We start from the raw sequence: 15953 nt of genomic DNA, 5'->3' as shown, positions 1-15953 counted from the left end.
GGCTACAGATGTTTGATGCTGGATTCCTCAGGCTTTCTGCTCCTCTCAGAGCCTTTGGGAGAGGAACTTCTTTGGGCTAGATTTCTTGCTGAGGGTGGGGAAAGGGAGAATGTTGAATGGGATTTGAAAAATGAGGAGGATTGTTCATATGTCAATCATTGTACTTGCATGTTAGTAATCTATCTGTAGGTGTGTCCTCCACTACTCAACCAACCTGTAAGCTCCCGAGAGGACTCTGTCCCTGGCACACTCTGTTTGCTCAAAAAATGTCTGGCATAGCATTTGTTAAAGTTGGATTCCTTCAGAGTCACAGTATAATGGAATTGTGAGCTTGAGCTCTGTGATTTAATTGTAATAACTGGACACTATATATGAATAATTTAGTTCCAAGACAACCACTAGCTCAACCAAGTCACAGACTCATAGAAATCCAGATATCTGTCTCTATGAATCCAAAGGCCTTTCAAACAACCCAAGCCATAGCCCAGAAAAGCAGTCTGCATTTCATATTCTGCTTTCAGTGCCTTGGCCTGGATTTAATTTTGATAAAATAAATCCAGGGAATTCTGACAAAATTACTAAAACTCTCCACTAAGTTGTTAGCACCTGCTCTTTATATATTCTTTATATTTGTCCCTCTGCTTAGCTCACTGTGTCTGGCACATCAAGGACCTTGATAAATAATTGTTTTTCAAAATACGGTTCTTGCCAATAAGAGTTCAATATTTTTAATAATAAAAATTCAGCATAAGGAATACAAGGCAGAGGATAGAAGGGAAAAAGTCTATATATGAAATAAATATAAGGGAGTTGGGAAAGAAAAAAGCTCTCCTCTCCACTATGCAAATTTCTTCCTCCAAAAGAAGAAATTCAGAGTTAATTATCCTTTTTTAGATCATGATAAGTAGAGATCTAAAAGCATGTTTCTTATTGTGAACAAGTGCTAGATATTTGAGGAATAACATGAAAAGACAGCATGTAAGACAGATAGAAACTAAGGTGGGGGGGAGGGAAAAATAAAAGTCGACTACAGATGAGTCAGATATAGTGCACAGGGGGGAAAAATCAGAATGTATCTGTTTTTAGCCTTAAAAAATTTTGTATCCTTAAAATAAAAATAGATTAATATAGAAAGTCAAAAAAATAAGAAGGTCTTAAAAATATGATTGCTAAAATTAAAAATTCAATAGAAGAGTTAGAAGATAAACTCAAGGAAATCTCTGAAAGAGAAGAAAGAAAGAAAGAAAGAAAGAAAGAAAGAAAGAAAGAAAGAAAGAAAGAAAGAAAGAAAGAAAGAAAGAAAGAAAAAGAAAGAAAGAAAGAAAGAGAAAGAAAGAAGGAAAGAGTCGTTAAGCGTCTGCCTTCGGCTCAGTTCATGATCCCAGGGTCCTGGGATCGAGTCCCACTTCGGGCTCCCTGCTCAGTGGGAAGCCTGCTTCTCCCTCTCCCACTCCCCCTGCTTGTGTTCCCTCTCTCGCTATGTCTCTCTCTGTCAAATAAATGAATAAAATCTTAAAAAAAGAAAAAGAAAGAAAGAAAGAAAGAGAAAGAAAGAAAGAAAGATAAAACATATGAGAGAAAAAAGACACAGAATAAGTTCAGGAGATCCATCCTCAGGAGCTTCAAGAGGAAAAAAAGAGGACAGAGAAAACTTAATAAAAAGTATCAAAGTAATAATTTAAGACAATCTGCCAAAGGTAAGGGCATGAGTATCTAAATCAAAAGGACCACTGAGTGCTCAAGAAAAGAAAAATAAAAGGCCAACTCTAAAAAAATTATCATAAAATCCCTAAAGTAACAAGGCTAAGATTCTAAACAATTTTTACAAGGAAACAAAACTTCCCCCTCTAAAAAGACACACAATTATCAAAAGAGAAGCTAGAAGCAACTAATGAATTTTTTCAAAAAATCTGAGAGAAAATGTTTTCCAACCCAAAATTTCACACCAAGGCAAACTATCAATTTTGTGTAAAGGCAAAACAAAAACATTTCGAGAAATGTTTCTCAGAAAAAGTTATACCTACAACATTCTTTCTTAGAAAGTTACTTAAGGATATCTTCCAGTAAAATAAGGTTGTAAATTAAATGTCCAATAAGGTAAGGTAATAAAAAAGGAGATAATCATACAGTTCAGGACACAGTGGCTCCAATCATAAAGCAGAATTTCTGGGATGAAAACTGTGCAGCAGACCTAGATAACTGGTCAAAACTGGAAGAGGAGGGGCACCTGGGTGGCTCACTCAGTTAAGCGTTGACTCTTGATTTTGACTCAGGTCATGATATCGGGGTCCTGAGCTCAAGCCCCGCATTGGGCTCCTGCTAAGCATGAAGCATGCTTAAGAGTCTCTCTCTCCCTCTCCCCCTGCCTCTGCAACCCCCCCAAAACACACTCATGTACTCTCTCTCGATTTCTCTCAAAAAAAAGAAAAAAGATTGGAAGAGGAGAGAAAAATAGAATGAACTAGAAGGAAGAGCTCCAGAGAATGAAAAAGAAGACACATTCTATAGATTAACTGATAAGATAAAAACAATTGAGGAGGGGCGCCTGGGTGGCTCAGTTGGTTAAGCAACTGCCTTCGGCTCAGGTCATGATCCTGGAGTCCCGGGATCGAGTCCCGCATCGGGCTCCCTGCTCGGCAGGGAGTCTGCTTCTCCCTCTGACCCTCCCCCATCTCATGCTCTCTCTCTGTCTCATTCTCTCTCTCAAATAAATAAAATCTTTAAAAAAAAAAAAAAAAACAATTGAGGATATCAAAAATGATGGAGGGAAGAAAGGAAGAAGGGAAGGAGGGAGGGAAGAAATAGAGACTCAAGGGGTAGGGTGGGGGATGGGAGGAAGCTACACCAGGAAAGAAATATAATAATAGAATCATAGTTTGTTCTGCAGACAAAAAAAAAATCACAGCCATGATCTTGTAAATATATATAACTGATTTAACTAAAGATAGTCAAATAACTATATTGGAAAGATGGAGGGGAGAAGAAGGAGACAATATAAAAGTTAAAGTCTCCTCTTTATCATAAGAGCAAGCCAATGCATAACGTTTAAAATCAATGAATCAAGTAATATAAATACAATACTTGGAGACATGGAGGTAATTATCAAAAGAGACAGGTAAAATAATCAAGTATGGGAGCAACGCTAGAGGGTGGAGAAGGATGGGAAAAGTTAGGCTGGAGACCACCATTCTTCCTTATGTCTTTTGACACAGTTTGATATTTGTAACCGTGAGCATTTACTACTTTGATTTAAATATTTTTAACTATCAAAAAAGCATAAAGAGTTCATTTTTATTCCACAAAGTGAATTTTGCATGTCGGGGTAGGGAGGTTTGAAACACGTCTGGTCTAGGGCTAGGAAGGGATGAGTTGCCATGGCAACTCTGAGTCAGTAAAGGGAATAAGCTACAAACACCTAGTTAAGGGTAGTAGCTGTAGGTATTTAGAGACATAAAGGACCACTAAGAAGAATGGTGCCTGGGTACCTGGAACAACAGCTCTCTCAGTCATGGCAGTGGGTTGTTGTAATCAGCAAGAAGAAAAGTAAGAACAAGCCAGATTTCCCTGTCTCCCCAAAGAGTTGGCAACCACTGTTGTTAGTGAGGTTTAGCTTCTGCTTAAGGTTATCAAAATCTAAAAACCAAACCCAAACAGAATCTTTCTTATGTGAATATTTCTGGGAATGCGATCAATTTCCCCTATTATTATTATATAAACAATGGCTTCCCATCTGTCAGGTCTAATAACGACAATAATTAATGTTAGTTTAGGACAATTTTTTTACATTGAAAACTTCAGTCCCCAAGCACTTCTCTATTCCTTATGTCATCTGATTCACAAAACAGCCCAAGGATATAAGTAATGCAAAGTATTACTGCAATCACCCTCTTTTTACAGACAAGACATCTGAATTTCAGAAAGTGACTTACACAGTTTATATAGCTAGTTAAGTAGCAAGGACTCTCGAATTCAACTGTGTCTTGATTCCAAATTTTACAGTCTTTAACATCACATGCCTGAACTACAAGCCGACCTATTAATTAGTGTTAACTGACTGCCCACACACAGGGATACCACAAATTACTATACAAATTGTGGCCAAGAAACACAAAGGCAGCCATCCAGGTATTGGGTGGGAGCTGAGATCCAGTCTTCCCACCTTCGCCAACACTACACCCTAGCTCAGATGTGAGCCTTTTTATAATTTGTACAAAGGTACCAGTTATGTCATGAGGAAGCCTTGCCTGCATACACAAATTAACAAGTTTACCACCCACCTCTCTCCTTTCTTACCTCCCTCTAACACTCCCCAACCCCTGCATTGACTGTAATGGAAATCCTCTTACTGATTTCTGTCTCACAACAGAAGACACATCAGATCCATTAATTCATTAAAATAAACATGAGACAAACGACTTTATGTTGGGGCTATTCTAGGCACTAAGTATGTAGTGGTTAACAAGGGCCCTGATCTCATGGAATGACATTTCAGGCAGGAGAAAGACAAACTATTGTACAAGAAAACATTAGAAGGGATGAGTGTTACACAAAGAATCAAAATTAGTCGACATAATAGTGATTGAGTAGCTTACTTAAATTAGGGAAAATCAGGAAAGGCCTCTTCAGGAGGTGACATTTCAGTCGATATAGAAATGACAAGAGAAAACCCACCAAGGGAAGGTCAAGGGAAAGAGGTTTCCAAGAAAATGAAACAGCTATTGCAAAGCCTGCAGGCAAGAACAAGCTGATCTGCTCATTGGAACAGGAGAGAGGCTGCACAGAGAGGGTGTGAGAGTGATTGGGGGAAGAAGAACGGAGGTAGGCAGGTGTCAGCTTGCAGCACACTCTGCGAGCCAGGTGGGGGACGTGGATTCTATTCTAAGGACAGTGGGGAGAAAGAAAGTAAGAAGGGGAGTAATAGGTTCTGATTTACCCTTTACGAAGGATCTTTCTGGATGCTGTGTAGGGAATGGAATCTAACAGGGCAAAGAGGAAGACTGTGGTCGCCTTAAGGAGACATGGGGTTAGTTGTAGAATATCTTGTGTTCCTAAAACTGCTGAACAGCCCAAACTGCACCAGAGACCACAGGCAAATGAGGCCTCTTCACAGATTTGTGTTACTTTGCTGGGAACCTACGACTATAGGAAGAACACTCAGGTATAATTGGTGCTGATTGGTTTCTGCCAATGTTTACCTTATTTGCTCTCTGAAGAGCCCCTGGCTTCCTCTGGCAGACTAAGCTGTTTGGCTCTCCTGTGCGTCAAGCACCTGGGGCATACGTCTTCAGGTACCTGTCACACCACGTACACGTTGTCTGCTCCACAGAAAATGAGTTCTGTGAGGGCTGTCCCTTGTCTTCGCCATCCCTGTGTCCCTAATTATCTAACACCTAGGACTTCACAAAAGCTCAATAATGTCTCATGGGAGGGATGAATATTTTATTTGGGGGCTGTGTGAACCCTCTTTTCTCTCCAGAAACCAAAAGCATAAAATGATGTAATAAATGCATCCTACAAGTAGGACACCCCAAGCCCCAGTCCCTTACCTCTTGGGTGAGTCGGGGTCGAAGCAGGTCTTGTGCACATCAGTCACCTCGGGGTCACAGCAGTCCCCATCGTCAAAGTCATTCAGCATGTTGTTGCACTCCACATGGCAGAGCCCATCCCTGCGGTTCCAGGAGTAGCACCTGCCATGCAGGCGGCAGTCACCCCCGTCATAGCCCGTGAGTGGGTGTTCGCACTCAGGGTCACAGTGGTCATTGCCAATCTTGCTGGGCTCACAGTTCACAAGCACAACCCGGTGGCGCAGGGTGGAGTTGTGGACCTGATGGACACTCAGCTGCCAACTGATGTTGTAGCGGCTGAAGGCATGGTTCAGTGCCTTGTGCTGCCGGCTGATCTGCTCCTCGCTCACGATGGGGTTCAGGCCCTCGTCATCACAGATGTTCACCACTTGGTAGCGGATCACCTTCTCTCCCTGGAGGGGCTGGTGCCCATTGTAGTGGGAGATCAGCTCCACATTGTCACAAACCGTCCGCCCACAGAGTGGGGGCTGCAAAGGTGACAGAATCTCAGGCTCAGGCTCAAAGCCCTGCAGAACCTCACGCCGTGGATACTCCCCATCCCTAAAGGGGGCCCACTGTTCTTCCAAGGGCTCAAAACTGGCTGTCAGGATCAGAGTGCTCAGTTCCTCCACTCCAGTTGGATGCTGAGGACTGTGTTGGAGGTGGCTTTGTGGGAGGGCAGTCGACCAGAAGACCAGTGTACCCAGGTGTCCACGAAAATAGTGGCCATCCTCAGAGCTATCCCCCCCCAAAAGCAAAGAGCGACAAGACGCCATGAAGGGGCTGTTCAGGGGACCAGATTGCTCTGGACTACTAGCCACCCGAGTGCCATCCACATACAGGGCCATACGCTGTCCATCATAAGTGGCTGCCACGTGTGTCCATGTGCCTGGTTGGTAGCGACTGTGGCCAGTCACAATGGTGGCTTTCTTCACACGGTCGGTGCGAAGGGAGAAGAAGAAGCAAGGATCTCGCCTTCCCATGTCCTTCCCTGAGCGGATCCCTAGGGCCCAGCCCTTGTCACTGACAGTGTGGGAGCAGTTATCAAACACACCTGGGAAAGAAGGAAGAATCGAGGGGAGAAATACCAGATACAAAGGGGATGGAGAAAAGGAGAAGAAAACCCATATAAATAGCAAGAATGTAGGTTTTTAGTGGGAAAAAATAAGTGATACAGGTTCCCCACCTGAGATGCCTATCCAGTACCCCATATCGGGCCATCCTGGCAACATCTAGCCCCAAAATGAATCTAATTTGAGATTCCATCCAATTTAACTCATTCTGGTATTTTTCAATAATCAAAATGGAAGCTAAGAAGGGGATGTCTAATGCAAGTGACAACCATCCTCTAGAGTTTGTCACAAAAGTTCCTCACCCTGAGTTCACGTCTTCCCTCCCTTCCTCAGAAGCCATGGGGGCAATCACAGTTTTTAGAAAAGACAATAATCTCCTATTCCCTCAAAAGGTCCTTTTTCCTCATTTGAATATTGAAATTATGATTCTCATGGGGGAAAACAAGGAGTTGGTGAATAGGGAAATCCCTCAGAGAAGACTGTAACAGGTATCATTCTCAGCCCACTGTTCCCTCTAGTGCAAGGTGCCCATTCACAGTGAATAGCCGTTCCCCAGAGTAAGCAAAATGGTACCACCCATCGTCCTAGATGAAAAAATAGTCAAGTCAGTTATAAGAATAGTTATTCTATAACCAATGATGCCCACCACAGTACAGAGGTGAAACTCTACCAGAGAAATGAAGCTGAAGCTCCTTACCATACACTACCTTACCATCTTACTCAGAGGGCACAGGACTTTTAAGTCCAACTGAATAAACAAAGGGGGGACTACTTGTAGATAACTAGATCATTAATATGTTGCCAGCAGGAAAAAGGAGTCAGATATAACACAACCACAGATAAAACAGGAATCCCAAAGGCGATTTGGATGCCTCGAATGTTCCCAGAAACTCATCTGTAGTTATGAACCCACCATCCCCCCAGCACCTCTTCTAATAGTATATAAATAGAGTCTCAGGAGCAGATTTTACTTGTAAGTAACATAGAGGCACTACATTCACACCAGAAATGCTTAATAAGCATTGCTTTATATAATAAATAAATGATGGAGAAGTCTGCTAGCCTCTGAATCACATATCTGAGGCTAACACCAAAAGTCTTTCTTCCCCAGCCTGTTATATAATTGTATTTATGCCCCTGAGTTCCTATAAAATCCACCCAAAAAAGAAAATCTCTATGGAGAGTCAGGACTTAAAAGCCATGAGGCCTCCTGTTGTGATTGCAGTCAAGTGTTTTAAAAGTTGCTACTGTTTCATAAATGACAGAATATTTTTTCTTCTGTCTCTAGCATAAATCAGTAACTTGTGATTAAAAAAATAATAAAACAGGGGCGCCTGAGTGGCTCAGTTGGTTAAGTGGCTGCCTTTGGCTCAGGTCATGATCCCAGGGTCCTGGGATTAAGCCCCATGTCGGGATCTCTGCTCAGTAGAGAGTCTGCTTCTCCCTCTCCCTCTGCCTGCCACTACCCCTGCTTGTGCTCTCTCTTTCTGTCAAATAAATAAATAAAATCTTTAAAAAAAAAAAAACAACCCACATTTTTTCAACAAAAGCAACTCTAACAATCAGACTTTGAAGTACTGGTGAGGACTAGGTATAATGCAATGGTGATATTCCAGTTTTGTTTGTTTAGGTGGGGGGAGGTGTTTTTACACTGAGACCTGTCTGATAAAGGAGCATAAGAACTGCTGCTTTAACAAATTCTTGTATGGGGTAGACTTTCAAAAGGGCAGACAAATCTAGTGAGATGAAGAGTAAGTTCCCTGGTTCAGAGTTTCAATTTGGTTAACTTATTTTGATAAGTACATTTAGCCTTAATTATATCCATCTGCTGACCTATGAACAAATGTACTACAATATTTAATATCGGGACCATGAAGTTACTAAGCTCTCGACTAGTATCTGCTAGTTTTTAAGAGGAAGAATTGGGGATACTATTTTATATTTGTTGCATATAAATAGGTGTATCTACAGATCTTTCTTGACTTATGATGGGGTTACTTCCTGATTAACCTATCGTAAGTTGAAAATGCATTGAATATACCTACCCTACTAAACACTGCAGCTTAGCTTAGCCTACCTTATATGTCTCAGAATACCTACAGTAGCCGACAGAAATCGGCTAAAATCACCTAAGACAAAGACTATTTTATCATAAAGTGTTGAATATCTCATGTAACTTATTGAATACTGTACTAAAGGTAAAACCTTTAGTACAGTATTGGTTATATGGGTACAGAACAGCTGGAAGGGTACCAGTTGTCTACTCTTTTTTTGGTCATTTGGCTCAATGCAGCCCAGCATCATTGGTTGTATGGGTACAGAACAGCTGGAAGGGTACCAGTTGTCTACTCTTTTTTTGGTCATTTGGCTCAATGCAGCCCAGCATCACGAGAGAGTATTGGGACCATATACTGGTCCAATATGGGACCATACAAGAAAAGATCCAAATTCAGAATTCAAAGTACAGTTTCTACTGAATATGCATCACTTTCACACCATCATAAAGTCAAAAAATCGTTAAGTTGAACCAATATAAGGCAGCGCCTGTCTATATGTGAGTTGAATTACAAATTATTAGGCTTCACATATAAATTAACCAGATAATTAACTTGTTACCTACCAGGCATCTAGTTGCAATTTTGAACACTTTTACTTACTGTTATTAGAACTTCTGGTTAGTATCAATAAAACAATTGTTTCTCCTTATTTTTATCATAGGAAGCTATAAAATTATTGATAGTGTATCTAAAATGATATTTCTAACTTCTTGAGACAATACATAGAAGATGTAACTTTATCATAATAGTCTAGTTCAGATTAATCTAAGTTTTAGTAATTATATTAGAAAGGATTTATTAGACAGAAGAACTAAAATAGTCATTTTAGTTGGGAGTTGTAACAAGTATGTTAGAAGTATTACTTTTTAAATGATTATCAGAGTAATTATTCTTTGCTTTCTAATTTAATAAGATGTCCCAAGTTGCATATGAGAAACCTCACTAAGTGCCTAGATAACTGCATTTTATTTGCTGTATTACCATTGTTCATCTATAGGAAGAGAATAGTTTTTGAAGCACTGCCCTGCACTCATTCCATGTCAAAAAGAAAGAAAGAAAGAAAGAATTCTCTAACCCAATTATTGTAGACTGAATATTTCTATCCCCCTAAAATTCATATGTTGAAACGTTAATTCCTATTGTGATGATATTTGGAGATGGAGCCTGTAGGAGGCAGTTGGGTCAGGAGGATGGAGCCCCATGATGGGATTAGCGTCCTTTTAAGGAGAGGAAGAGAGCTAACTCTTCTTGCTCTCTGCCATGTGATGATACAAGAAGAGGGTCATCTGCAAACCAGGAAGAGGATTCTCACCAGACACTGGATCTGCTAGCATCTTAGACTTACCAGCCTCCAGAACTGAGAAAAAAAACTGCTTTTGTTTAAGCCACCTCGTCATGGTATATTTGTTATAGCAGCCCAAACTAAGACCCCAATGTTATCACCTAGCTGCGGATCAGAATGACAAGTGAAACTTTCACAAATACACTTCTTTTGACCATGTTGAGAGCTGCTGATCCACCACATTTACAAAAGAAATCACTCTTCTCACTACTGCCCAGTGGATGGAAATGCAGAAGACAGAATTTGGGAGTCATTGTATTTTCCAATCAGTGAAGAAGAATTAGAAAGACTGCTATCAATGGTAAGTTAAATCAGACATGAAAGTGGAAAGCTCATCTGAAATGGCTTCACACCATTTGTTTAAAAATCACATCTGATCAGGCATTTTAATACAACCTGTGTAACCATTGTATGTACTTGTACATTAATTCAGCAAACTAATGGAATGAGAGTAGTTAAAAGAAATAAGGGCCTGTTATAAATAGTGCACAGATATGATGCTATTAGGGAATGTGGCTAACTGACTGTCTAGGAACTGATAATTAATTGGGGCTTTTTATTACCTATAATAAAACTCATATTTAAGACCACTGAAATGAAAATAAATACCCTCCGCTCCCGCTGAAAGATCTATTATTCCAAAAGACGAAACTGCGGCACTGAAGCATGGTGTGGCTTACGTCTCCCTGATAATCACTGCTATCAGCCCCGCCTCTTTCATGAAATCTTGAGTACAACCTTGTGAGGATTTTCAGATTTTCCAAAGACAAAGTAAGGAAATATTTCTGTCCTCCTGCATCTTCTATAGTCTGTACTAATAATCATCCCTTCCCCCAATCTGGAGGATATGGATAGAAAATTATGATTCTCTTCTCTCTTAAGACTGAATAAACCAATATAGTGAGGCTGAAATTGCACCCTCTGCTCAAACATAGATTTAACTCCACCAGCCCTAGCTGGTGGGAAGAGGATCATGCTTGGTCACTTGAAGGACTGTCACCCTACTAAACCACAAAGGGTTCACATTTCATCCCACTGTCTTGCTCCTTCTGGGAAATGAAATTTCACTTGGAATTAGTCATTTCAGTTCATCAAACATTTACTGAACATCCCATTCATGCCAGACATAGAAACTCATTTCAGCTTTGGAAGAAAAAGCAGTCTTTGCCCTTGAGGAGTTATACTCTCATGGGTGGGTGGAAACATTAAGAGATAATTTCAATATATCAAAACTTAAGATCAAGGAATACATAGGTGAGTGAAAACAGAGCCTAATCTCAACCCATATAATTGGGAGAGAATTTCCTGAGGGGAAAAGACCCAAACCTACTCTTGAAGAGTGAGTAAGAGTTGGCCAGGCAAAAGAATTATGGATCACTCCACACAGTGGGGACAGCAAGATGGCAGGCACCACGGGTGGAAACAGGTCAAAGTAGGTCTTGCATAACACAGTAAGGGTCTTGGACTGAATAAGTTAAGGAATAGCTGGAGGTTTTCCTACTGTTGCCAAATGCCTCTGATATCCCGAGAGCACACAGAGGAACTGCAGCAGGAAACATCCCATGGCTGGCCTTGTCCTGAACACTTGGTCCAACTGCAATTAAGGAACTTTCCAAAGCTTGCAGATGGACAACTGTGGCACAAGAAAGACATGAACACTACAAGAGTTCCATGTAGTTAGTCCACCCATGTACTTTCTCAGTAGATATTTATGAAGCAGTACTAGCTGCCAGTCTCAGTATTTGTGGTGGGGTTTTCTAGTGATCAAATGGTTATTTGACATCATGGAGAGTTCAGTACAGTGCAGAAAATAAGCCTTAAATAAGTAACTACAATGAGATATGCTGAAAGTGAGAAGTATAAGTAACTATGTGAACAGCAAAAGAACATCTTTATTAAAACATGGAGATAATATGGCAGAAATTCTCCCTAAAGTTATTAAATGCCAACTTTCTAGCACTGACCCATCTTGTTAATAATTTGATGCTATCCAAATCTGCCCATGAAACTAGGGCTACCTTGATCACCAGTCAAACTGTCTGAAAAGGTTAGGAAGACCCAAAGCCAAGGAACTCCAAGATGTAAGTTCAAATATTCCCAAATCAAAGGTCCTGACAGCTCACCCAGAAACATCCACTGTAAAATTCCTTATATCAAATACCCAATTCAGCTGAATCTTCTAAGTTGGGATGTGGTATTCTTTTTGTGAATATTTTTTCCCTTACTTCTTAGCATGGAAAGATATCTCCCATTTATATAGTACTTGAGCTTTCCAAAGCAATCTTGTGTAACTATCATTTAAATGGTAAAGCCATCCTGTGAGCTAGGCAGGATAACTATCACCAGTCTCATTGTATAGATGAAGACACTGAGGGTCTGAGAGGTCGGGTGTCAGGCCAGGTGCAGACAGTACACTAGAGCTGAAGTGTCATGATTCAGAGCCTAGAACAGATTTCTATGATGGAGGTTCCAAGCATGAGTCAGTGGAAGTTTCAGTCCCCAGTCTACTTAACATGATATGTGACCCCAGAAAAATTATATCACCTTGCTGAGCCTCAGTTTACTTATTTGCAAATTGTACCTGTAAAATAAAATCTGTCCTTCACTGGTCTTCTCTTCAGCATCTTTCAGTCCCAGGCCTACCTCCTGAAGTTTTTGGGAGAATTAAATAAAAGAATACATGTGAAAGATCTCCGCACAGTGCCTAACTCATAGAAAGTGATGAACAAACATTAGCTATGACAAGGAGGAGTTTGATGATAAGACATTAAAGGGAAGAAGAAATCAGGTATAAAGCCAATGTTATGCTGGAAAATATTTAACAACTGGTCCTCTGAAGAAAAGAAAAGGGAAAAAAAAAACAAGTCCTGATTTGTAGCATTTGCCAATTTTTGTAGTACAAATATTCCTACAATGGCCAATTTTAAGTTACCAATATGATGTTGCTGAACATGGGATTGGGAAGAGATATACAGTTGGTTCTGATGAGCCTGTCTGAGCCAGTTCCACCATGATAAAGACTGAAAACAGATGCAAACTGCCAAGTGTCTCCTTCTCCCTCTGACTGTTGAAGTGGCTATGTGTACTTTGCTGCTGAGCTGATTTTTTAGAATTTAAAAGGAGTAAATGTCACTTTAGATTTACTATAAAGCTACAGTAATCAAGACAGTGTGGTATTGGTGAAAGTGTAGACAAACCCATCAATGAAACAGGACAGAGAGCCCAGAAATAGACCCACATAAATAGATTCAACTGATCTTTGACCAGGAGCAAAAGCAATACAATAGAGCAAAGAGAGTCTCTTCAACAGATTGTGCTGGGTCAATGATAACCACACACAAAACAATAATGCTAGGCATACGCCTTACACTATTCATCAAAATTAACTCAAAATGGATTATAGACCTAAATGCAAGGTGTAAAACTACAAAAACCCTAGATGATAACATTGGAGAAAATCTAGATGACCTTGTGTTTGGTGATGACATTTTTAGCTATAACACCAAGACATGATCTATGAAAGATGTAATTTATAAGCTGGACTTGATTAAAAATAAAAAACTATTGCTCTGCTAAAGACAGTGTCAAGACAACCAGAAGACAAGCCACAGACAGGGAGAAAATACTTGCAAAAGAACATCTGATAAAAGACTGTCATCCAAAATACACAAAGAACTCTTAAAGCTTAAGAGTAAGAAAAGAAACAACCAATTTAAAAATGAGCCAAAGACTGTAAGAGATAACTTACCAAAGATATACAAATGGTAAACAGGCATATGAAAATGTACTCCACATCATATGTCATCAGGGAAATGCAACTTAAAACAAGATACCACTACACATGTATTAGAATAGCCAAAATCCAGAACGCTAACATCAAATGCTAGTGAAGATATGGAACAACAGGAACTCTCATACATTGCTGGTGAGAATTCAAAATGGTACAGTTTGGTGGTTTCTTAAAAAATTAAACGTACTCTCACTATATGATCAAACAATCACACTCCTGGATATTTACCCAAAGAAAATGAAAACTCTGTTTACACAAGAACCTGCACACAGATGTTTGTAGCAGTTTTATACATAATTGCCATATTTTGAAAGCAACCAAGATGTCCTTCATTAGGTGAATAGATAAATTAACTGTGGTACATCTAGACAATGGGCCATTACTCTGCACTAAAAAGAAATGAGCTACCTAGCCATGAAAAAACATGGAGGAAGCATAAATATATATTACTAAGTCAAAGAAGCCAATCTAAAAAGACTACATATGGTATGGTTCCAACTATATGGTATTCTGGAAAGGCAAAACTATGAAGAAAATAAAAAGGTCAGTGATTGCCAGGAGTAAGGGGAGAGAGATGAACAGGCAGAGCACCGAGGATTTGGGGGACAGTGAAAATAATCTGTGTGATATTATAATGATGGACATATGTCATTTTACTTTGGTCCAAACCCATAGAATGTACAACACCAAGAGTGACCCTTAAGGAAACTATGGACTTTCATAATTATCACGTGTCAGTGTAGGTTCATTCTTGGTAAATAATAAAATGTACCATTCTGGTGAGTGACATTGATCACAGCAAAGGCTATGCATGTGCAGGGGCAGTAGATATATGGGAAATCTTGTACCTTCCTCTAAATTTGTTGTATACCTAAAACTTCTCTTAAATAAACAAGTCTTTAAAAAAAAAAAAAAGTAAAGGGTAAATGTTGCCTCCACTTTGGATTTTGAGCCTTAAAATGGCTACCCATTTTAAGCACCCAGTGACCAACTGTGCTGGTTAAATAAAAGCTGTCCATCCCAGACCTGCTGTCCAGCCCCTTCAACCACAAAGTGGGATCACAGAGCAACTGCACAGCTCATCCACACATTCTCAGGAAGGACACCAGACCTGCTTTCTTAACTCCATCAAATAGGAGCAAGACAGACTTTGATTTAGAGGAAAAATTTCCAAATCCCCATTTAAGAGACTTCTCTTTCTTTTCAGACTAGCAGAGTAGAGACTGACAAAACCAAGGCAGCATAAGTCAACACACTATATGTGGTGAAACCCTTAGCTTTTGCAACATTGAGATTTTACAACTTTGAATGTATATGTGATAAAAGCAAATGTGTTATAACTGTTGTTTATTCATCAAAGTCACATTCTTGGGAGGAACAGAGGGACCGAATCATCAATATGATTTATGAAATCACTCAACACCGAACTGAACTATGATAGCCCATGGGTTGGAAAAATGAGATTGAATGATGTAACTTGAAGAATGGTGATGGTACTGAAGCCAAACATTTGGACCATGTCATTTTAAGACTTTAAGAATCACTCTTCCAGTTCTTGCTTGGAACGGGCTTCCATTATGTATCAATGTTGACTAAATTTAAAATTGTTCAAACACCTTGCCCTGTATTTAATCTAAGTTTTGAGAAAAAGGAAAGTAAATTGAGGGAGTATATCCTATTCATTGTATTCCTGTTTCTAACTCCAAAACTCATATTTACAGACCCTGGATATCTTAACAGAGATGTGGGTCTTCAGGAAAAATCATTTGCATCCAGTTCTCTATTATTAATTGTTTGGGAATTAATAGAGTCAATTACTGTCAAGGAGAAAAGCCTTCTTCAAACGAGGATACAGTCCCCCGAGTGATTATGAGAAATTCTAATAGTAGTAAACATCATAGCGAAAGAGTTACAGACAACCGCTTACTAGGTACATTTTAAAATGTGGCCTCTGTAGAGAAATAATCCTGCTTCTTTCCACTTCTTGGGTTCTTTCTTTGCACTCAGGAGATCTGTTGCTCATCACAAGAGAAAATAAAGGGACCTAAACTACCTTTAATTAAATGTCTACTATGCTCCAGACACTGGGCATGTGCCACCCCTATTAAACCCTACCACAAATGTATG

The 15953-nt window shown here is 39.8% G+C and overlaps 1 protein-coding gene across 1 annotated transcript in view; it reads right to left on the bottom strand.

Moving 5' to 3' along the window:
• PAPPA2 (pappalysin 2) overlaps window positions 1-15953 on the bottom strand; it is a 283912-nt gene that overhangs the window by 243868 nt on the left and 24091 nt on the right. Inside the window, exon 2 of the mRNA XM_032393459.1 lies at window positions 5547-6618. Coding sequence (XP_032249350.1) covers window positions 5547-6618 — 1072 coding nt within the window. The remainder of the gene's footprint in view (window positions 1-5546; window positions 6619-15953) is intronic.

Source organism: Phoca vitulina, unplaced genomic scaffold (assembly GCF_004348235.1).
Source record: "Phoca vitulina isolate PV1807 unplaced genomic scaffold, GSC_HSeal_1.0 scaffold73, whole genome shotgun sequence".
NCBI lineage: Eukaryota > Metazoa > Chordata > Mammalia > Carnivora > Phocidae > Phoca > Phoca vitulina.
The sequence above is the reverse complement of the archived record's forward strand: the minus strand, read 5'-3'. Positions and strand labels throughout refer to the sequence as shown.